The sequence below is a fragment of the Lissotriton vulgaris genome, unplaced genomic scaffold (assembly GCF_964263255.1).
Source record: "Lissotriton vulgaris unplaced genomic scaffold, aLisVul1.2 SCAFFOLD_830, whole genome shotgun sequence".
Lineage (NCBI taxonomy): Eukaryota > Metazoa > Chordata > Amphibia > Caudata > Salamandridae > Lissotriton > Lissotriton vulgaris.
This window is the reverse complement of record NW_028254425.1, coordinates 630039-653925: the sequence shown is the minus strand read 5'-3', so window position 1 is coordinate 653925 and position 23887 is coordinate 630039. Positions and strand designations below refer to the sequence as shown.

Genomic DNA, 23887 nt, shown 5'->3' with positions numbered 1-23887 from the left:
ATTGTGGGAGAACGGAAAAGGAACGAGGGGCAGAACTCCCTTCGTCTTTTGATAAGGTGGGAGTCGGCCACATACCCAGCAATCTGTCGCATTGCTGGTCTGATGAGAACGGTGCAACATCCGAATAAAAGTATTGTTGCGCAGGGCTAGTCGATATGACAGTTCATGGGGTGGCAGATCACTAAATGTATGCTCTACGGTGTCGTTAATGAAAGAGTGTATATGTGAGGCGATAGGAGGAAAGAAAACATGTAGTATCAAGCTGATACAGATTATAGTGATGCAAAGAAGAGATAGAAAAATCAGAGTTACTATACTTCTACTACGTAATATCTTGCAGTATTTCTCTTTCATTTTGCTCTTTTTACTATTGTGGTCCGTGATCTTATACATGTCAGAAATCTTGTTTAACCGATTCACCACCTAGTGGGCTTAAACAATTAAACGTCGTCTGGCTTTCTAGATCGTAATTTGGACCTGTACTCTTGCTGTGGAGTCTTTTCTAGCAAAGGGGGCTCAAAGTCTGTAATGTCTTTATTCTTTACCAAAGTTCCAGAGTCTCCAAAGTACTTTTTGCAGTGATGGGCATGGAGCCACCCTTTTCTCCCTTCGACTTTGATGGCTGTCCTCGTGGTTAGTAACACTAATTTCGGCGTCTTCCAACGCGGCTCAAGGGGGCTTGATCGATCAAAGTTCCTGATGAACACGAAATCGCCTGGTGCTATGGCGTGCTCCTTGACCTGGGTGTTGTCAGGGAAGGCGGCGGCAACCTGTGAACGACAAGAGAGTAGTGCAGACATCAAGGAAGCCAGGTAATCTGTCAGCATGTTACTGTCAACATCAGTTATTTTCTTAGGCATAGGCGTACCCCGCATGTTCGGCGGTCTACCGAAAACCACTTCATATGGTGATAGGCCTGTTCTGGAATGGGCTACCATACACATGTAAAAGAGGGCAACCGGCAAGGCTGCCATCCAATCCACGCCTTTTTCTGCACAGATCTTTGCAAGTTTCGTCTTTATTGTCTGATTATGTCTTTCGACAAGGCCTGCTGCTTCAGGGTGTCGTACACAATGAAACTTCCAATTATATCCTAACAGAAGGGACACTTGTTTCATTAATTCAGAAGAAAAAAGCTGACCATTGTCTGAGTAAACGACACGGGGCAATCCGTATCTAGGGAAGAATTCGCGCACCAATTGCCTGGCGGTTGTCACAGCAGTATAATCTGGGACTGGATACGCTTCTGTCCATCTAGATAGTGCACACACAACTACCAGGACATACTTGTAACCTCTACATCTGTCCATCTGGATATAATCCATCTGGAGGACCTCAAAAGGGTGGTCAGGAGGATGAAATCCGCCTTGTTCCACCAGGATGCCTTTACCTGGATTGAACTGACAGCAGATCATACATGTTCTTACTTTTTGTTTCGCTGCTGCACGCAAGTGCTTGTTAAACCAGATGTTCTGTAAGCTGTCTAACATTGCCTTCTCTCCCAAGTGTGCTGGACTATGTGCTGTGTTTATGATCACTTGTACCATGGAATCTGGGAGAAACCATAAAGTCAAAGTCAAAGTCAAATGATTTATATAGCGCGCTACATACCCAGAGGGTCTCAAGGCGCTTGAAGAAGGGTGGGGAATTACTTGTCGAATATCCAAGTTTTAAGTTGCTTTCTGAATGCTAGGTGGTTCTGAGTGAGGCGAAGGTGAGTGGGAAGTGAGTTCCAGGTTTTAGCTGCCAGGTAGGAGATGGATCTACCTCCCATGGTGGTTTTGTTGATGCGAGGTACAGTAGCAAGGGCTTGGTTGAGGGATCGTAGCTGGCGGGAGGGGGTGTAGAAGGAAAGTCGTGTGTTGAGGCAGTCGGGTCCGAGATCGTAAAGTGCTTTGTGTGCGTGGGTTAGGAGGCGGAAAGTAATCCTCTTATTGACGGGGAGCCAGTGGAGGTTTTTCAGGTGACCAGAGATGTGGTCTTTACGCGGGATGTCTAGTATGAGTCTGGCTGAAGCGTTCTGGATGCGTTGGAGTTTTTTCTGGAGTTTTGCGGTGGTACCGGCGTATAGGGTTTTTCCGTAGTCCAGGCGGCTCGTGACTAATGCATGAGTGACTGTTTTTCTAGTTTCGGTGGGGATCCAGCGAAATGTTTTTTTGAGCATGCGAAGAATGTTGAAGCAAGATGATGAAACGGCGTTGGCTTGTCTGTTCATGGAGAGTGTGGAGTCCAGGATGACACCCAGGTTCCGCGCGTGGTCCGTCGGGATGGGTGCTTTTCTAAGGGCCTCTGGCCACCAAGAGTCATCCCAGGCGGAGGGGGAGGTGCCTAAGATAAGGACTTCTGTTTTGTCTGAGTTCAGTTTCAGATGGCTATGCTTCATCCACTCGGCTACTTCTTTCATTCCTTCATGTAGGTTGGTTTTGGCAGTGTTAGGGTCTCTGGTAAGTGATAGGATCAGTTGAGTGTCATCAGCGTAGGAGATGATGTTGAGGTTGTGTTGGCGTGCGATGGCCGCGAGGGGGCTCATGTATACGTTGAAGAGGGTGGGGCTGAGTGAGGATCCCTGTGGTACGCCGCAGATGACTTCAGTGGCCTCTGACTTGAATGGTGGGAGGCGGACTCTCTGGGTTCTTCCGGTAAGGAATGAGGTGATCCATTCCAGTGCTTTTCCTTGGATTCCGATGTTTCTGAGGCGTTGTAACAGGGTGCTGTGACAGACTGTGTCGAAGGCTGCGGAGAGGTCGAGGAGGATGAGGGCGACTGTGTCTCCATTGTCCAGTAGAGTTCGAATGTCGTCTGTTGCTGCGATGAGGGCGGTCTCAGTGCTGTGTTTGGCTCGGAAGCCGGACTGTTAGGAGTCGAGGGATTTGTTGGTTTCGAGGAAGGCGGCGAGCTGGTTGTTGACAGCTTTCTCGATGACTTTGGCCGGGAATGGAAGGAGCGAGATGGGGCGGTAGTTTTTGAGTTCGGTGGGGTCAGCTGTGGGTTTTTTCAGAAGGGCGCTGAGTTCTGCGTGTTTCCAACTTTCTGGGAAGATGGCGGAGTAGAGGGAGCAGTTGATGACGTCTCAGAGGTGTGGTGCTATGATGGAGTCTGCTTTGTTGAAGATGTGGTGAGGGCATGGGTCTGTGGGGGATCCTGAGTGGATGGAGTTCATCAGGCGGATGGTGTCCTCAGTGGAGATTGGGTTCCAGTCATTAAGGATGTTTAAGGGGGGTGAAGGTCCTGCAGAAGGTTGGGTGGGTTGGTGTCCGGGTCGGTTGTCGAAGCTGTTGTGGATGTCTGCGATTTTGTTGTGGAAGAATGAAGCTAGGGAGTCGCAGAGGGCTTGAGAGGGGGTGATGTCGTTGGAGTTGGCTGAGGGGTTGGTAAATTCTTTGACGATGTTGAATAATTCCTTGCTGTTGTGGGCGTTGTTGTCGAGTCGGTTTTTGAATGCGGCTTTCTTGGCAGACCGGATTAGTTGGTGATGTATGCGAATGGCGTTTTTGAAGGCGTCCCTGGTGCTGGTGTTTGGGTCTTTTTTCCAGGCCTTCTCGAGGGAGCGACAGAGTTTCTTAGATTTCTTAAGGTCATCGTTGAACCAGGAGGCGTTTTTGGTGCCTAGTTTGATTTGACGTTTTTTCAATGGTGCTAGGATGTCGGCGCTGTTGGACAACCATTGGGTGAGGTTAGTGGCTGCTTGGTCGGGGTTTGAGGAGTGGGCAGGGGGGTTTTGAAGAAGCGATGAGGAGATCTGGTCGATGGTGATTTTGTTCCAGTTTCTTCGCAGAGTAGGTTGAGGATGGTTGTGGGTTGTGGTCTTATTGTAGATGAAGTGAACGCAGCTGTGGTCCGTCCAGTGGAGAGCTGTGGTGTGACTGAAGGAGACATGTTTGCTGGAGGTGAAGATAGGGTCGAGAGTGTGACCTGCATGTTGCTTTGCCCTTAGTTATCCAACCCTGATCAGTCTGGACCCCTCCTTGTTCAGTCCATTTCTTTATTTCATCTGAAGTGGCATGTGTCTGTATGTCTAGTACATCTTGAGAAGGATCCCTGACTGTCATACTTTTCATCAGTAATGGTACCTCTGTCTTTGTCGTGTCTGTTGGTGTCTGGGCTGTAAGTTTAACAGTTCGGTCTGCCAGGTCATTACCCAGGGAAATGGTGACTGTAGCTTTGGTGGGTGCTTTGCATTTCAGGATAGCTATGGCTGCAGGTAAATGTATTGCTTCCAAGAGGGCCTGAATAAGCGGGCGTGCTGAATTTTGGCCCCATGAGAGGTCAAGAAACCTCTCTCCCTCCAGAGTACTCCGAAATCATGAACAACGCCAAAAGCATATTGTGAATCTGTATAAATGTTCACTTTCAAGTTCTTAGCTCTTATGCAGGCTTGTGTCAGAGCGATGAGCTCTGCAGCTTGTGCAGACAGTGTGTCTACTCTTTGTGTCTCTATGACTTCAGTAGCAGTGGTCACGGCATATGCTGCCACTAATTCTTCCGTGCTTGTTCTCATGCATGATCCTTCTACATAGAGTGTTAGGTCAGGGTCTGGCAGTGCAACATCTGTCAGGTCTTGTCTGGGTTTCGTCACTGTATTCATTACTTCCACACAGTCATGTGGTGCGGTGTCTACTGTACTTGATGGCAAAAGTGTAGCAGGGTTCAGAATGTTACATCGTCTGATCTCTATGTGTGGTTGAAATAACGTCAGTTCATATCCTGTCAGTCTCGCTACAGTCAAGTGTTGTGTCTGTGTCTTGTTCAAGAGAACTTCCACTGCGTGCGGTACCTGTACTATCAGGGGGTGTCCCAGCACTATCGAGTCACTTTGTCTTATGGCTAGGGCTGTTGCTGCAACCGACTTCAGGCACGCAGGCAGAGCCTGGGCCACTGGGTCCAGTGTACTAGAAAAATAAGCACAAGGCTTGTGTTTTCCTGCTTGATCTTGTGTGAAGACAGATAATGCTGTTCCATCCCGTTCAGTTACGAAAAGCATAAAGGGTTTGCTGTAACTAGGAGTCGCTAAAACTGGCGCTTGACATAAGGCTCTTTTTAATTCTTCAAATGCCAAGGTATGTTCTTGTGTCCAAGGGAGGACAGTCGAAGACGCTGCCTCCTGTGTTGTCAACTGTATGAGTGGTTTGGCTAGATAGGCATACTGGGGAATCCACTGCCTGCAGTATGAAGTGAGGCCAATGAAGGCCCGCACTTCCTTTTGTGTCTTGGGCTGTGAAAGGTTAGCAATTAACTGAATACGTTCTTGTGTCAGCTGTCTACCCCTCTTGGACAGCAAGTCTCCAAGGTACACCACTTGCTGTGCACAGAATTGCAACTTTGAGGGGGACACTTTGTGCCCCTTGTCTGCCAGAAAGTGTAAAACCGTCAGTGATGCATTTTCGCAGTCTGTTTCTGATCGTGCTGTAGTTAGGATGTCGTCTACGTACTGAATCAGTGCTGTGTTGGTAGGCATATTAATACTGTCTAGCTGTCTTTTCAATACTTGGCTGTAAATGCTAGGACTTTCTGTAAAACCTTGGGGTGCTCTCGTAAATTTAAAACTGCGTCCTTTTAAACTGAAGCCGAAAAGATACTGGCTGTCAGGATGAATGGGAATACTGAAAAAGGCATTCTTCAAGTCAATGACTGTAAAGAACGTTGCCTCAGAATCAATAGCAGTCAGTAATGAAGAAATGTCTGGAACAACTGGAAATTGCGGGACTACGCATTTATTCAATTCTCGAAGGTCAACAACTAGTCTGTAAACTGGCGGTGCATTAGGGACTGATCGTTTAAGGATAGGAATGACAGGTGAGTTACACACATTCGAGTCAGTCTCCACTACCACCCCTTGTGCAATGAGTTTGTCAATAATTTTCAATAAGGCTACTTCGGCATCAGGTGGTAACTTGTATTGTCGTATACGTGGTAGTACTACTCCTGCTTTGAGAGTGACATGGTGTGGTGTTATGTTCATGTAACCTACGTCGGTCGGACCTTGTGCCCATAGGTGCTGTGGTACATTCTGTAGTCTGTGGTCAAAATCTGTCAACACATAATGTCCCTTAAAATCCCGTAAAAACAATCGCACTCCCTCCGGAGAACAACAGATAACTGCTCCTAGTTCTTTTAATGTCTTTATACCAAGTAAGTTTTCTGGACATGATTTAGTAAGTAGCAAGTCTGTGGTACGTGACAGTGGACCAACCCCGAGGGAGATTGGTTTCGACACTTCATTAACAATAGGCTTTCCTGAAAATCCCAGGGAAACATTCTGTGAGCCCGAGAGGGGTGCCCCTGGAACCTCGTCATGGCTGATGGTAGTGCTGCTCGCCCCTGTGTCAATCAGAAACTTTCTGTCCTTTCCCAATACACGACTATGTACATAGGGACCCTCTTGATCTACAGGAACCTCAATAAGGGGCAAGCCAACTTCCCTCTCAAGGCTGTTTCATGAGAACGATTGGTATTCTGGATAGTCTGACTGTGTGTACTGATACATTTTCTGCGTGGCATGGACAGGCGGTGGTGGGGGTGGAAAAGTCGCTACTGTCTGTTGTTTGTTCTGTTCTGTACTATTTTGCCTAGGAGTGAGTGGTCGTTCTTTTGTTCTGCCTGTAGCTATATTGTGTTTCAGGACAGCACAATCCTTTACAAAGTGACCTGGTTGCTTGCAATAATTACAGTTCCCCTTGACAGGTGTCGTGCCATTTTTGTTCGTATTTGCCGGTACCGTTTGGGCAACCAGCACCTTCATTTTTGTCTCTTTCATGCGTCTCTTTTCCTGATCCTGCTCTTCTCTAATCCTGTTCTGGTGATATTGTAGCATTTGTAACATTTGTGAAGGGTTGTTTGCTTGCCAAGTACTCTCAACCTTCAGTACTCTATTCTTGATCTGGGGTAAGGAATTCTCTACTAATTTGCTCACGAAAAGATGAGGATATGATTCGCTACTGGGCTTAAGGCCACTATTAATAGTAAAGCATTTCTCGAATCTAGAAAAGAAATCGCTTGTGTCCTCGTCTGGTTTTTGTTTACAGGCTGAAATAGCATCCCAGTCTTCCTTTTTAGTAATCAATAGTCTCGGCAAAACCTGTATTAGGAGTTCAGGTAGTTCTTTAGCTTTGTCACCAAGACCAACACCCGGGAGCCTGCCTTTATCCTCTGTTTCCAATTCTGTCCAACTTAACTTTTTCTCTCCCACCTCCCAGTCCTTTTCCTTAAGCTTTTCATAAAGACATGCAGGCAACAGTACTTTCAATAGTTTCAGAATGTCAGCGTACGTATAATCTCCGATGCGGAGAATGTCTTTTAATTCTCGGTGAAACCCCCCCGGGTCTTTATCATGGCAGGGCAGCATCTTTTTCATTTCCAGTATTTCTAATTTCGTCAAAGGGGTGTAAACATACACCCGTTGAAGCTCATTGTTTGCATTTTTGATGGGATGTACCTCTCGTAGGGGGTTCTGTCTGTCTATGTATAAGTGCTTTCTGTCGTGGTGTGGGGCGGGAAGCATGCATGTGGTCAGAGAATTTAAGTACTTATGTCGTTGATCCAGGATGACATTAATTAAATCAGTACCCAGGCCTGTCCATCTGTCTAGGAGTATGTCGTCCAGTAATTTATACAATGGACCGGGATCAGAATATTGACTCTCATACAACGTTATTAAATGTTGGACCATGTAAATACCGGCCAAACGCTGTTCGTACGGCGGAAGGCTCAAGAAAGTTTGGTCCACTATATCATTGATATATATATTAGAATTGGACACCCACTGGACGGCTGACCGGGCCAACTCCATTTCGTGTGGGGTGTGAGATCGCTCGTTCTCTATCCGTCGTTTCAGTGCTTTTTCAGTAGCTTGGAATAGATTCTCAAGGGAATATCTTTCTTTTATAGCCTGTCCCTGTTTACGGTAGTCGAGGCACTTGGGCCTGTCAAACTGTCGTGCTTTGCCTACATAATTAATTTTGTCCTTTGCCTCGTCTGACTCTTCAGTTGATGACTCACCCTTCTCGTCAGACTCTGCTTTGTGTGTTGCTATTATTTCCTTTCGTATCTTTTTTATCATGCTGTCTGTCTGTCCCTGTTTATCATGCCGACCGGCATTTATGTTATCACTCCATTCTATCAAACCAGGCTTTACATCCCCGTCTCCTTCGTCTTGTTCCCTGATCAGGCAGTTAATGATAAAACGTAGGATGTTGTTCTTAACCCCCACCTTTCTGTGTTGCATGGCCTCTGCTATACTCTCGGGTCCCTCCCCCGACCTAATGAAACGGTATATTTTATCTAGGTGTTCTTTCATATCTGGTAGTGTGTCCAAATATGCGACGGCTTGTCTTAGTCTTAGTGAAATCACGAGCATTGGGCCCTTTCCTGGTTCTGGATGGTATATACAGTGGGGGATTGCTACATCTACGGTAGGCTCCCCTCCCCCTACGGCCCCGGGCCCTTCGTCGTCTTTCACGAGCTGCTGGAGCTGTTGGAGCTGATCCGCTGGTGGGGGCGGAGGGAAATCTGCGTTTGCGTAGTCCGGTGGGGACTCTTCTAGATAGGAGGAAATAAACGCCTCCGATGCTGTTGGCTTTATTCTACGTACTCTATAGGGTACAGGTGGTGGCGTTCGCGACCTACAGGGTGTTTCTGAGGGGGTCACTCTAGCTAGTTCTTCTGAGAGGACTGGATAAATACCTGCAACAACGGCATTTCTTTCTCTATCAGCCTGTTCTGGCTTGACCCGTTCCCCCTCCTCCCGCAGTTCTTTTTCTTTGGCTTTTTCCGCTGCTTGTTTACTTCTCTCTGCTTGGTGGAATTCTTTCTCTGATCTCCTATGTGATTCTTTGCGCCATAACTCAATGGCATCTTTCTGAGAGGGTCTTGCTTTCTTTTTCCATAGCGCTTCCTCTACTCTCATAATGCATTCAGAATCCCACGTTCCCGAAACAGGCCATCTGTACTTCTCCTCTAAATCCTTTGTGTAATCTACCCATAGGTCTAAATACAATATGGCATCTAGCCCGTGTTTATTATACATAAAATGACCAGGTGTGTCTCTAGGCGGGATGTTAACTGACTCTTCCAGTATGCCTTTTCTGGTCCCTATCTGACGTAATTTCGAAAACAGTGGCATGTTGAAACCAACTTAACGAAAACACAATACACAACAAAATAGACTGACTGAAACAATCATTCACACTAAAACACTAAAACACTAAAACAGATACAGTTTAACTAGATACATGGAGTAAAACATGTACTTGAAAACAGTTAACTTTATGCACTGGAATACAGTACAACCATACCGGTCTCGTTTAATGAGACACGTCTTTACCGTGCTCACGTTTACCGTGAACCCGTCTTTACTGTGTTCGTATGAACGGACACGTCTTGACCGTGTTCATATAAATGAACCCGCCTTTAATCTTTATGCATTCCCAATAGTGGTACTCACCGGGAAGCAGAACTTGAAGGCCTCGGATACTTGATACTGCGCATGCGCGGAACAGGTGGGCCTCTGGAAACCTCGGACCTTGCTCTCTCACGGGTTGGGCTCTGGTTGGGATGATCCGCGATCCTCACCGCCTCGTGTGGATGCCTGGTCGCAGTCCGTCTCCTCCGTGGGCCTGAGGGAGTAAGCAGGAAGTCCCGCTGGCGTGTACACTTTGAAGTCCGTCACGGCTGTAGAAGGGGGCAAGGGCTGGACCTACATCTCCGGCGCGTGGGGAAGGGGATTTGTCCCTATTCGGGCGCCAGATTTATGTGGTAAATAAAGTATTACCCTGTCATAATTTCTATAATTAAAGAAAAGGTCTTGTATAAAATGAGAGGCAGAGTCCGTGGTGTCCGATTCAAAAGGGCTTTATTTCAATAACTCGAGTTAGGGGAGAGTCGGTTCCATCACCACGAGGGTTCAGGCAGGGTCTTCTAAACTATATTCACAGAGTACAATATTTATACATTCAATCTCGTACATAGGTAGGAGTAGCGCTCCAGGCAGAGCAAGAGAAAGAGAGATAAGAAAATGTGGGTGTGCATGTGGGCGTACATGTGGGCGTTCACTTGAAGAGTCATAGGTGAGTCATAGGTGGGTGGATACATGGAGGGGGTTGCATGGCCAGCTGGAACTTTGACCTACATGTGTGCGCAACTTGGTCATGACGTGCAACTGACGTGTAACTGGGGAAAGCTGACTTTCGGTCTAGTAGAGAGGCCTTCAGTGTCAGGGCGACCAGCACGTCTGGTATTATCTGATATCTTAAGTCCGGGGATGTATTATCTGAAGCAAAGGTCGCTCATCACTAAGAGCCAGTGTGAGCATATATTTCTTCGTTCATTGCGTGGGGCCTTGGGCTTTCTATGGACGCGAGCACTGCAAATCACTTAAACGGAGACAGAAAGGCTAGGCCCTATCTCTGCAGACGGGTTCTGTTTACCTCCTTCACCAGGCAGGAATGTGATTCTGTAGAGCAAGCAGATAACTGTTATGCACAATACTGTCTTGGCACCCCGGGCTGGGCCCCTCTCGGCTTAGCCAAAAGTATGCGAGGTCAGGGATGCATAGCTGCAGCCCTCAGAGTGTCTGGAGCCATGAAAACCTGAATTCGGGGACTGGCTCAGGCTGAGCCACAAAATGGGTTCATCTCGATATTAAAAGTGCACAATGCAAACACATGGGCAACATGGGCCTCAGTGCAGAATTAACGTTTCTTTTATGGAAGACTTGGTAACAGGCATCCTAATGTGGGACGCAAATGCAGATGCATCATTTTAGCAGGCCATAGAGGGAAAATGCATGGGTGACATGCACATACACTAAACGTTGGGGTACACGCAGGGGACACATTGGCCATGTAAAATTTCATTTTCCTCAGTATGGAGAGTGACGCTTAACACTAGTATAGATAGCCGGCTACAGCAATACAAGGCTGACTTGAAATTTCATAACTTGGAATCCCATTTTGATTCTCACTCTATTTTAAGTGTGAACTGAGCATTTAGTAAACACCATTGATACAGGGTACAGCATTTTTCGGGTGACATGTTGCACTTCATTCAGTGTTGACGTTTAGATGAATAACTGTTTATTTATGCATGTTTTTTTCAGACTCCAAGTTGCAGAAACTCAGATTTCTTTCGCACATTTCTCTGTATGATTTGAGCCAGAATTTGCCTGCCGAAATACAGGCAGACAAATAAATACCTGTGGGGTGCACAATCAATGCCTTACTCACATTCCCAAATCTGCTGCAGGTGAGAGTTGGCAGACAAATTGGGATTAGCTCTTGTTTCAAATGGGTCCCTGGTGCACTTAAGGGGTCCACAGCACACAAACTGTAGGATTCCCATTACTTTCCTTGACCCTGACCTTTTTCTGTACCAGGTATTCTTCCAAAGCACTGTTGCCACAGAAGGAAAAGATAAACAAAGCACGCTAATGAAAATACTATGTAGAAGAGAAGTACCACGATTACAGTGTAATAAAGTTAAAAAGCCCTAATAGTTCTTTCACAGTCTCATCATTTCAGAGCTGAAGCAGTGGTAATATTATATATAGGCTGTCCTGTTTTCAGTTTCTATTTTTGGTAAATTCTGGTGGGGTTTTGTCAGTGTTTTCAATATCTTAAAAAACAGTTGTTATCAGTGGTTACACATTTTCACGCCACTAAAACAACAGAAAAAGTGTTTTTCCGGTGTTTATGGAATGTTTTGCTTTTATCATTGCTTGCTTTCTGCACTGAAAGAACATGGTATATAGACAGTGTACATATAGTGTTTATGAGGTCCATAGAGATTTTTGCAAATTAATCTTATTGTAGTACACCATGCACTACTTCTTCAGTGAGTCTTTAGTCATGCGCGCCCTCGCTATCCTTCCCATGTAAACTTCTGTGAAAAGGCCCTCTCAGCATTCATAGCCCCTTGGGCTAAGAACCGTCAGCTAAAGGGCACAGTTGGGATGACTCTTTCTTTGATGCCACATAAAGCACAAAATGATAAATATTTGCGTTTTAGTTCCTGGGCATAAGAAAACAGTGCACCAGAATGGACTAAAAAGTTAATAGCATCCCTCATTAACTCTGAAGATTGTAAAGATGCTTTCAGCATACCATCTAACAAGCGGCAAGGATCTCCTACAGGGAATCACTTCAGCTCGGGTATCAATTTTGACAGGTCATCACACACATTTTTTATATACATTGCTGAATCACTACAAATACAAACAATATCACTCCAATCTTTGTTGAACTTGGAAAGAACCTTTTTTGCAGAGCATAATAAGTGACACTGCGTTCCATGTTTTCAAAAAGTCTGGTGTCACGTTTTCACCACTATCCCAAATGCTTGGTGATATATATACTTGTCACTGTACCTTGCATTTAATTTTTAAAGCCTGAGGTGTTGGCAATTCACCTACTATCAATACTGTCCCACTAGAAACTATGGTCTGATGTAATAAGGGTTTTTACACATTCTCTGTGGGCAAATGTGATGACACATATTAGGAGATATTTTTATGAAACTAGCCATTTTACCTACCAGTGAAAGAATCAAATGCAGCCAAAATATCAAATGTGAGTTTGATATGTCCTGATTCTCTGTACTTTATAAAATAATTAAACTAAACCTAAAACGTGAAACTAAACCCTGCATCTTTAGACCAAAGGCCATAAATCTGAAAAAAGTAAAAGGAAGAAGAAACAATATATTAGTTGCATCCCTAAAGAACAAAACTCAAGCAGAATAATGTTAGCCAGTCTTTCTTACTGCTAGCTTGTATAACAAAGTTACATTTTATTGACCCCTTCAGTAAGAACAAAATGACTCTTTCACTTTCTTTTTCCTTTCTTTGAATGGCATTTAGTTTGTGGTTGTGCAGGTGTTTTTTCAGTGTTTATATGTTTTCCCAGTTGGGGGCTATTTTTCTGTCAGTGGGGTTTTATCAGTTATTATAGGTTTAAACCTAAAACCCCACAGCCTAATTATATACAATAAAGCTATAGTTTCTGCTTTTTTATTTATTTTATGCAACTAACATCCATTGAAAAAGCCAATAGTCATGGCTTGTTGTAGGTCTAATGGTACTGGATGCAATGATAGAAACAGCAAAATACCAGTCGGTGGCACATTATGCTCAGCACAAGTTAAGCCAAGCCCTTGATTAAATCAGACACATCCCTTGGAGAGACTCCCAGTTTTATCATCCCACATAAAGTCCTTGAAACAACACCATGTCACAGTCACCTCACATCCTGGCACTGTGCATCATGCATGACTCATGACTTCCAAGTTTTCAGTCTGCCTATGTGCAGGTGCATAGTGAACCCTCCCCCACCCTACCCACCCCTTGCTTTAGGAACTACAGAGGGGTTGAAGTTCTTGATGGGCCTCTTCTGTCTACCACTAGATGGGTGGGTGGGTGTATGGGTAAAGTGTGGCTGGAAGAATGGATGGCTAAGACAAAGGGAAATGGAGAGAGAAAGGGAGGATGGATGGATGAGTGAAAGCATGGATGAATGATTGGCAGAATGGATGAGTGAATGAGTGCATGGATGAGTGAAAAGAAGAATGTAAAGATGGATGAGTGAAAGAATGCATAATGAGTGAAAGGGAGGGTGGAGAGCAGGAAAAAAAGATGGGTGGATGAGTGAAAGGATGGACGGATGAGTGACTGGGTGGATGGATGAGTAAGTGAAAGTAAGGCTGGATGAGTGAAAGGGTAAATGGTTAGATAGATGTGTGAATGGATGGATGATGGAAGAGTGGATGGATGAGTGAAAAGATGCTTGGGTGAAAGGGTAAATTGTTAGATGGATGAGTGAATAGATGGATGGGTGGAAGAGTGGATGGATGAGTGAAAGGATGGATTGGGTGAAAGGGTGGATGGATGGATGGATGAGTGAACGGGTGGCTGAAGGGATGGATGAGTGAAATGATGGATGGAAAGATAGATGATGGATAGGTTTGCAAATGATTGGAAAGGTTTGGATATGGATGGCCACCCTGATGGAAGTACAGAATGAATGGTGAAAGATTGAATGATAGATGAAAGAATTAATGGAAGACAGAATGTAAATTATCATATGAAATATCACAAAAAGACCTGCAAAATTGCTCAAAGCTGCACGCATACCAAATAAACATGCAGTGCACAATTGTCTTAACGTAATATAAACTTATTTTGACTTGTACTTAAGTGGTTGTCTATTTACTCCCTTTTATACTATCGCAGAACTTCCTCTGATGTGTCTGTAAAAAGTACCTTTTATTCACAAAGTTTTGTCCTGAATTTTGACCTTCTGCCCTGAATTTTTGTCCTGAAGTTTGACCTTCTGTCCTGAATTTTTAACCTTACCGTCCTGAATTTGCACCCATGCCAGTTGGCCACCCTACGCACTGAGCTCCCTGCGTCCAGCGTGCCTTTAGCTACTCTCTGGCATCAGCTGGCTTTCTCCACGTCGAGCTGGCACATAGTCCAATGCTGAAGTTTTGGTTAGGGTGAGGGTGCGCGCCTATTAGAGTGGCCTGTGCGTGCCCGTCATGTGGTGCGTGTGGGAGTGCGTGCTACAAGTGGTGTTTGTGAAAGGAGTGTGTTTCCGTTGTGACTTGGTATCTGACTGATACGTGTGGTTAAGTGAAAGCAGTTTTACATGATCACACTGGCAAACATAAAAAGATGCGGTACAAAAGGGGGTGGTGATGTACGGAGCATCTGAACCAATCAAACACTCACACCCAGTGGAGAAGTGTGGCTCAATGGTTAGAGCGGCAGACCCTGATGCAGAGGTCTAGCCCGGGACCAGGCTTCAATTCCCCGCCTCGGCGGGTCTTGGGCTCAAAATTCCACGGACCTGATAATTCTTGCCTTGGTGCCTATTCCAATCATGGAGTCCCACTCTGCAACTCTGGGCAATAATTTGCCTAATCTCCACAACGGCCCCCACAACGCTAAGGATGCCTGGCTCCACCTTGGGGGTGCCCAGGAGTGGACGCCTCACAAGGAAAGCCAGGATGGGTTCCACAGCGGTATTCATACAAGTGCCTTGAGACCCTTGCGGGTGAGTAGTGCACTATACAAGTATCAATTTACATTTACATTTACCCAGTCAACAGATCTAGGTTTATTCCATCACCGTTCTTTAGCCCACTCTGCCACCCCAGTTCAAACATGGCCATATGCAAATCAGTCTGACCCTGTGCCTCATGAGAACAGTCCAGCCCGAACTGCCAAGCCCTGGACCGGAAACAAGCTTCTGGCTTCAATGATGCCCCTGTACAATGTGTTGAGGGCCTTCTAACTCTCCCGTTTCTCACTGGTTTTCATTGACTTTGGGCAGAATCGTCCCCCTGCTAAAAGGTTTGGGAGACCCCTTACCGCAAAAGCACGCGTTACGCCCCTGATGACAAACGAGGCCTGGTGACAGCTGTGCGTGAATACAGTGCATGTTTTATAAGTTTGCTGTGTGTGCGTAGGGCCTCTGAAATAGAGTGTGTGCGCCCGAGTTGCCGTCCAGCACAGTGTGTGGGTGTGTTCAGTAGTGTGCAATTGTAGTGTTTATAAGCAGCACATTACTAGTAAGCATATACGTTACGGATTTAGTAAATATGATTGCAGTTGAGTATCACTGAGTGCTGTGTGTGTTTGCGTACCGTGTTTACACTTGGAGTTTGAGTCAGTGATTATTGTTGGAGACGTATTTAGAAATGTCATTATGCACTTTAATGTGCACGCAACCAATGGCGTCGCCCTTGTGTCTTCGGCTCTAGTGCAAATAAGGACACGGGCAGCTGGCCACTGTATAAACTGTGAAATACAGCAAGTATCAGGGTTCACTGGGCTCCGGTGCACTGCACCTGTTGCCCCTGTGTGCATCGTGTGTGATTCCGGCCTACTGCGAAAGAGGGCGCACTGCCTGCTGAGGGTAGAAAGGGGTGAGGGTGGTGACTTGCCAGCTCTGGGTACGTGGCCAGTGTGGCTGTTTGGTGAGTGAGCTGGGAGTGGTGAGGAGGCCGGCCCCGCCTCATCTTGTGGCTTCCCCGCCCCAAAGCCTCTGCCTGTTGAGATAAGCAGCGCTCAGTCACTAGCCAGGCCGGGGGCACTGACGCGCAGCAGTACCATGCATGCATTCAGGGCTACAGCGGCATTCCCCGGAGACGGAGCAATGCAACTTTTCTGTCCGTTGCTATAATTGTTGCACAGTCAAAACCAGGGGCGGCCTTAGGCATGTGCAAGCTGTGCACCTGCACAGGGCCACCAAACCCCAGGGGCCGCCACGCTAATATATATCCTTAATATATTAATCCTCTGAGGATGGATACATATTTGCGTGGCGGCCCCTGGCAGGGATTTGGCAGCCTCCTGCTCTGTTCCACTTCCAAACACCCTGACCCACCCCCTTCTTCACTGGTCTCCGGGCTCCGCCCCGCACAAACCCCCTCTTCCGGGGCCCCCTACCCACACTTGCTGCCCAGAGCCACCATGAGCCTAGAGCCGCCCCTGTCAAAACTACCACTAAACAAACTACAACACAGCCCGAGCAGAGCCAGAAAAGAATCAGAAGAGACCTGAGGCTCAGCGATAATTTCACCAGCATAGAAATAAAACAAACATAGAACACAGCCCGAAGAAAAGAACCAGAAGTAGACAGAGTACAGCGGGAAAATTGCACACATATAACCAAAAACAAGCATTGGCATAGTCAATAGGTCTCGCCTTTGAGGCCTTATAAGTATTTAGTTAGACAGCACAATATCCTTGGTGCAACAACATCAACTGTTGCATGGCTAAACACTTATAAGGTCCCAAAGGCGAGACCTATTGGCTATGCCAATGCTTGTTGAGATTGAAAACAGTGTGATTTTCAAAATCAGAAAAGTTTTTTGCTGTAAAATCCTCTTATCATTTTGGCCCTGGAGTCAGGGGAGGGAGGCAAATGGAGACAGAAACTGAACTGCGTGTCCCACTCTCACCAAAAAGGTTGCATCCAATCAAGAAATCGCTGGTAAATTCTACAACAGATTAAGTAAAACAGGGCTCACTGGCTTAGGGCTTCTTCATGGAACCTTGAAGTATATCATATCATTTCTAAGGGCGAAAAAAGGACATTTTGTTGACTTTATTGTCTTGTTTTCATTGGTGGCCTGTTACTATAGAGACAGGTCTGATGCACTTCCGTACATACACATTCTTGAACCGGACAGCACACTCACCTTCTTCTTCGCCACCAGGTGCTGCTGTCTGTGTCCTGCCTGTGGATTGGCTGTTTCATCCTGCGCTGGAGCTACGCTGCTGTGGATAGGACGGACCCTTACAATGCCTCCTCCATCACTGATGCTCAAGTTCCGCTGGGCCTGAATCTCACGTCCTCGAGGCCGCTGGCTGCAGTGAACAGCACCCAGGCTGTGCCCTGGCTGTGGGTCCCATACCCAGGTACGTGGCATGGGCCGCTTTTCTATATAATCTGTTGTCAAATGAGGTGAAGCGAAAACTGTACCTGCTCCAGCCCCAGGCCTAGTCAAGTCTAGGTAACTTAATGTCATGTGTAACACATCCAGCCATCATAAACTGCAGGGGAGGAGGGAGGCTAACTCTAGAGTGCACCCTCTCTATGGTAGGCCGCACTCTCAACAGTAAGTGCTCTAGGATGCTCGAGAGAGCTTATCTCAGGGAGTTACACATCAAGACAAAAGCCCTTTGCATTGTGAGGTTTGTAGTTTCACTTCCGCTTCCAAGATGGGACCTTGAGCTCTGGCGGGCATACACAACCCTTTCCATTGGGCCACTTGGAAGCTGTGTCTTGTCTCCTGGAGAAGCCTTTTGGCACAAAAGAAGGAAGATGGGAGTTGTGGGTCAGTGGGATGGGCCCTGTGACCGATGCACTTCTGGATGGAGTAAAATGACATACAGGTAGCTAGTAGAGTAGGTAGGTAAGAACGATTTCCATATAAAATGTTTTAACATAATTCCTGTACCGCAGACATCACGATTCCCCGCTGTGAGAAACTGGCATTGCAAACATCCAATAGAAACCGTAGGTCAAGTTTCGAAGGGGCAGAAACAGGGCTTCCGCCAATAACTGCCTAGATCCCCGCTCCACCCCTCCATAGCATTGGTCTCCAAGCTGTCCATCAAAAGCCCTTTTAATTTTCTTTCTAAATAGTTAAAAAAAATATCTTGAAAAAGTCATTAAAATGAAAGTATAAGCATTCATAAAAAGTAGCTTAAACCAACAGTAGTCACTTCCTCTATGCGAATTCCAAGCTACTATTCCTTTTATAAAGTTTCTATCATAAAATGCATCCGTTTTAAAAGAAGAATATTTGTACTGAAATTTAAAGTAAAGAGCACATGGTTAAAATCTCTACCGATTTGAAAGCTTAATGTACATTGAATTGCACTCAGAGAACTGCAGCCATTTCATTTTGAAATATTTTTTTTTTATTTATTTAAAGTGTTTTATAAAGCGCAAACGTGACCCAAGTGTATCAGAGCGCTTGACATGTGTTTGGAAACAGAATAAAAATACATGAAACATAAAAATGAACACATAACATGGAACACATTACCTTGAACTTAAACTTCAGCAAGATATGGTATGTTGTATCAGGGTTATTATTAAAAATCCGCCATTCAATTATGAGGCACTGGGATACATTCTCCAAGATGTTCTCTCAAGCGAATACTTGAGAATGAAGTAGTTTGAGCCCATGTGGAATAAGAGCTTCGGGCCATCTGCTGGAGGGGTTTCCATCCTCCAGAGAGGATATCTCTAAAGAGTCTGATATCTCTACAGAGTAGCTGCCACCACATGGGGGCACTGCTGCAGGTCTGTGTAGACTTTGTGTGAGAGTTGATATAAGATTTTGAAGCACTTGTGATGGCTGTGGATTGACTATTACTGCAGTTTACTTGACCCTTTCATTTTTTTTAAAATCATCTTTATTGGTTTTCAAAAAGTTCAGCATGTTACAAACTTTGCCAACTTTATTACACAAAGCATTTCAGTGACAATTGTTAAATCGACTCACAGTGGGCTACCAATCAATGTGGTATGCTAGTGTCAGGAAACATAAATAACATTTGCTGCCTGCCATTAAGTATTATAGACACTATAACCAACAAATAGAAAAGTAAATGTTGCTTTTCTCTCACTTGTTTGTGTTACAACCAAGCTGCTAATCGCCTAAAATTGTACATTCACATCTAGCTTACATTTAATTGTGATGCAGACCATGTGGAAACAGGGATGAACAGTAATGCGTGAATGTTTTGAGACAGAGGGAGTGGGGGGGACAGCGTATGTCCTATTGGAATGCATATATATGTGTGTTAGGCTGAGCTCATGTCAAATACAGTTATATCTGCCAGAGGCATATCATGCACGCAGTTATGCGACATAGTAGTTGCATCGGTACACCTCGCCCTCCCACAACTTTCCCCTCCCAAATGATACACAGACAAGTAAGTTGGGAATAAGAAGTTGCAGGTTTATTTGTGATACAAATAACAGAGCGGGTTAACTGACAGGCGACCCCCCTAAGCCCCGCCACCCCTCGTGGCAGGGCGCCTGAAGTTGAGCCAATGATGCGGACACAATGGCCCTAGCCAGGTGTCGATCCTGGGAGGCACCAGCCTCCCACCGGTGGACCTATCGTCCACCTGCCCCACCCTCCGGACAAGGGAGAGTCAACTCACACCTTGCCCATCCAGGCGGGGCGTTATTAGCAAACCCCCGGTTGTTCAGGCTTACAACCGCCCTAAGGACTAACGGGGTGCCGTTGAACCAAGTCCCCGAGAAGGGCCCCTCGGCTTATATATGACTCATCGCTGTGCATTTGCACGGGGGCTTCAGGTCCTGTTCCTGCGCCTGTCCTGCATGGGGTTGCCTTACCACCTTTTCCACAGCCTTGGGCGTGGCACCCGCTGCGCCCAGGGCCCCCACTACCTAGCCTTAGTCCTACTCTATCTACACCCCGCTTTTTCTAGCGCTTCCCCCAGGTCTAATAGGAAGATCGCCATGCCCACTTTGGATAGGTGCACCCCATCAGATTCCCAACACCCACTGGATTTGGCGTGCAGCAAGCCATGCCTAATAAAACCCACCCCTCTTTGTTCGCTGAATTTCCGCATTGCTGCGTTGACTCGCCTGCGAGTGACTTCCAATGCCCCTTGTGATGCTGCCCCATGCCAAATTGGTCTGGGAGTTATTTCTGACCAGTATACCTTGCACTGTCCTACTTCGCCGCTCAAGGTGCTCAGGTCCTTAAACGCCTCTTGCCTAATGCCACCAGGTCGTTCCCCTCAAGATGTACCACCAGTATATTTGGCTTCTGCCTGTGTTCCTTCAAAATTTACGCAGCGTCCCTCACAGTGCTGCCCAGTGCATCCCAGGGAAGCCGAACCATGGTATGTTTGTGTTGTTAAAACCATGCTTCCGGGTGTTGGCCTTCACCCATCTCGCCAGTCTGGTGACATAAGAGTGCCCCATCACCCATACCTCTGTCCCTGCAATAAAACACGGTGTGTTGAAAATTGTTGTTTATTGACAAACTTAAAGCACTGCCGCTGTAACTTCTAGCGCCTCCTGCGATGTGGCCCCATGCCATAATGGTCTTGGAGATATTCCTGACCACAATATGCTGCATTGTCCCAATTCCCTGCTCATGATGCTCATGTCTCTCCTCATTGCATCCAATAAATGCCTCTCGCCTAATGTTACCAGGTAATTCCTCCCTAGGTGCCCCACTAGGATGTTTGCCGGCCGCCTATTCTCCCGCAATGTCCTACGCAGAGTCACCAAAAGTGCCGCCCAATGCATTCCGGGGAAACCAAGATATATTAGTGTTGGTGAAGCCATGCTTCCAAGTGTTCGCATTCACCCTTCCCGCCAGCCTTGTGGCATAAGAGTGCCCCTTCACCCACACCTCTGTCCCTGCAATGAGCGGGCATTAAGGGGGGCACCCCACATGCCAAGTTATAACTACCCACTTGTTATTCTTCCTAACCCAAAGCCCTTAAGGGATGACAAGGCGGCCTTCTGAAATGCTAATGCCCCATATCAGGAATACAACTCACCAAGTTGCATGGGGCCCTGCCAAATCATCTTACCTCTGCTAAGGATAGCCATCTGTGATAAGAGCCCCAATAAATTAGATATCAAAGACATCCCCTATTTCCCCTAAGTTGCAGGTATTCTTCGAAAGGGGCTCAACCGCCTACATCAATGGAGAACTCCAAGATCAATGCAGACCATTATATTTCCTTAAACTGGCCAGCGGCTGTGGACACCCTAGGCCTATGGTATGGACCATCCGCCGAGTACCAGGAGCATTGACTACTATATTCAGGGCTTATTTCTAAAGCGCTTGTCCTTTCAGAACATATCCCGAAGCTCCTAAAGCCTTTTCACTGGTTTAATGGTTACCTGAGCCTTCAGAAAGAGCTAATGTAAGTTGTGGGCACGTTCCCCAATTAGCACGCCGGAAAACCTTTGTGCATTATCACCCCATCCTCAGGGTATGATCTTGGGAAGCCTGGCTATGAAACCCATAAATGACTGGGCTGGAAGGTAATTCAACACAACCTAATATACAGCGCTGCATTGCCAAGATAGTACCTTTCATGTTGTACAGAAGCTATCTGGGGATGCTGGTATGGCCCGCTGTGGACTGGGGGATATGCTTTCTGTTGTATTATGGAAGTGTGTTTGGCAGAGACAAAGTGCTGACCTAGAGGTCCTTGCTCTGCACTTTCCTAGCCCACAGGTGCATCGCGTTACTTGTACTAGTTTATTTGCTCTGGTGTGGTGTGACTATTCTGCTTCTGTCTTGTTTCGCAATGATCAATTCGTTGAGGTGTGACACGGTACATATCCTGCCTCTAATATTTTGGAAAGATCTAATAATAAATCTATTTATACGGTCAGTAAGCTGAGTGATAGGTCCTTTCTGGTGACATTAGTAAAGAAAACTGAATCTGATGTTGCTTTTTTGTTGCTTTAAGTTTAATTTGGAGGTTTAACCCTCCAAATTTATATAGCTGTCTTCTGTCCAGCAACTCTTCACGCAGCTCCCTGCAACTCAGCAGGGCTTGTATTGGAGCGAATCTTGGGTCTGCCTACTTGTAAAGCCGTCTTCATCCATTCTAAAAATGGAGCTATAATATCAGTTTCATGTCAGGGAACCTGCGGGCTCAGCAGCCCTCACTTTTAATCGGAATGACCATTTCCAAGCAGCTATGAGGCGTCGCCCTGGCATTTGGGGTGAGGATTTTCCAAATGCTGAGTACTCAGTAGAAACTACCTACTACTGTTGATACTTTTTGATGGCCCTCTACTCTCGCTCAAAAGGGCTTGCCCCTGCGCCCTTTACCCTGATGTTAACACAAAACTAACCTGATTGCCGCATCTCCCCTGCGTCTACCTCTGTCCTAGCCCGAACAGGAAGCAGGAGGCACCAGGTTCCCCATGGCCAATCGCAGAGCTACAATCCACCGTTGTGCTTGGGCTGAGCACCGTGGCTCGGTGCTCGGACACGCAATGGGAGCCTGGGATGTTCTCCCCCCGGGCTACCCTGCAGTCCGGTGGAGAACATGGAAAGTGCTAATGAAGGTATGGCCAGTCCAGGCGGGCGGACAAACATTCATGAGCCCGTGGATTGGGCGAATCACTTCTCCCCAGATCCTGTGATCCCTTGCCATGGCGGAGTAGCGGCCACAGGTATAAGTGTGTACTCCGCTTCACCTCGGGGAGTTTGGCTCCACCCCAGACGTTGAGGTGTCTTTTATTTTGTGACCCAAAACTGAGTTGAAGTTTTCATCCACAAATCCCTTTCCTCCCTGGTCATATTACTGTACTTAGAGCCGCCAGGTCATTTACACATGCACATTGCCTTCTGTTTTCTTTCTAATGCAATTAAAACACTTCTGAACTTTCTTTCCTGCGGCACGTTAGTTTGTCTCTATTGCAGTCTTTAAGTAGATCACCTAATAAGCATCTTCTGCTACCATGTATGCTGTATTGCAGTCACAATTTAAATTCCTGCCGCACCCGCTTATACCTTCATCCTTGCAAGGCTGATAAACAGACTCTATTGAGCTGTCCAATAGTGATATCTGTTAGTTGTAGTGCTGTGCATTGGTACAATCTGACACAGGACGTGCTTTGTAAACAATCTATTTTGCATAGTAATCATTTCTTTCATGCTGTGTTTAATCTACACTTGCTTTAGCTAGGTTATATAAATTGGTGCTTCCACTATCAGTTGTATGTTATGATGCTTTATATTGGACATCGATGGATGGCATAGTACATAAGTTATTCCGACCATGCAGTATTCCGTAAGGATAAATATATTCGTGAACTCTGATGGTGCTATGCTCAACTCTCTCTCTGACACTGCAGTTCGTGAGATAAACTGGACACATTTCCTTGTATGGAAATGTGGCAATGACAATTGTGACGTGCTGTCATTCAAATATTTGCAAGATTAGTCCTATCATCCTGGCAAAGTAGTAATAGTGGAAGGAGGACAAGGGGCCAACAGGGAACCCGCTTTTGCTTCTATAATCCTTTTGTTTTTATTACCTGTTCACTAATAACAAGAGAAATTGGAAAAACACATTGTGTCTTAAATCGATTAGAGGGATTCTGTCAATGGGATCACTGATTGATGCAGCCTCAAACTTTGGATGCATTAAAGGATATTTTATGGTTAAGTTCTAGTGAAAAGTAAAGTGCTTCACATTCCGAATCAATAACAGAACAATTGGCTGCAAGAGGTTATCTGTCAATTATGGCCAGCCCTCCACCCCTTTTAAGGGGTCTATCTCGCCAATATATCTGTAATCCAGGGTGAACCACGGTAACAAAATAGGAAGCCGAGGCAGCTTCTGCCAGGTCTC

The 23887-nt window shown here is 46.1% G+C and overlaps 1 protein-coding gene across 1 annotated transcript in view; it reads left to right on the top strand.

Annotated features, from left to right (window-relative positions):
- LOC147659533 (solute carrier family 23 member 3-like) overlaps positions 1 to 23887 on the top strand; it is a 260327-nt gene that overhangs the window by 112640 nt on the left and 123800 nt on the right. The window contains exon 7 of the mRNA XM_086951665.1: positions 17215 to 17416. Coding sequence (XP_086807791.1) covers positions 17215 to 17416 — 202 coding nt within the window. The remainder of the gene's footprint in view (positions 1 to 17214; positions 17417 to 23887) is intronic.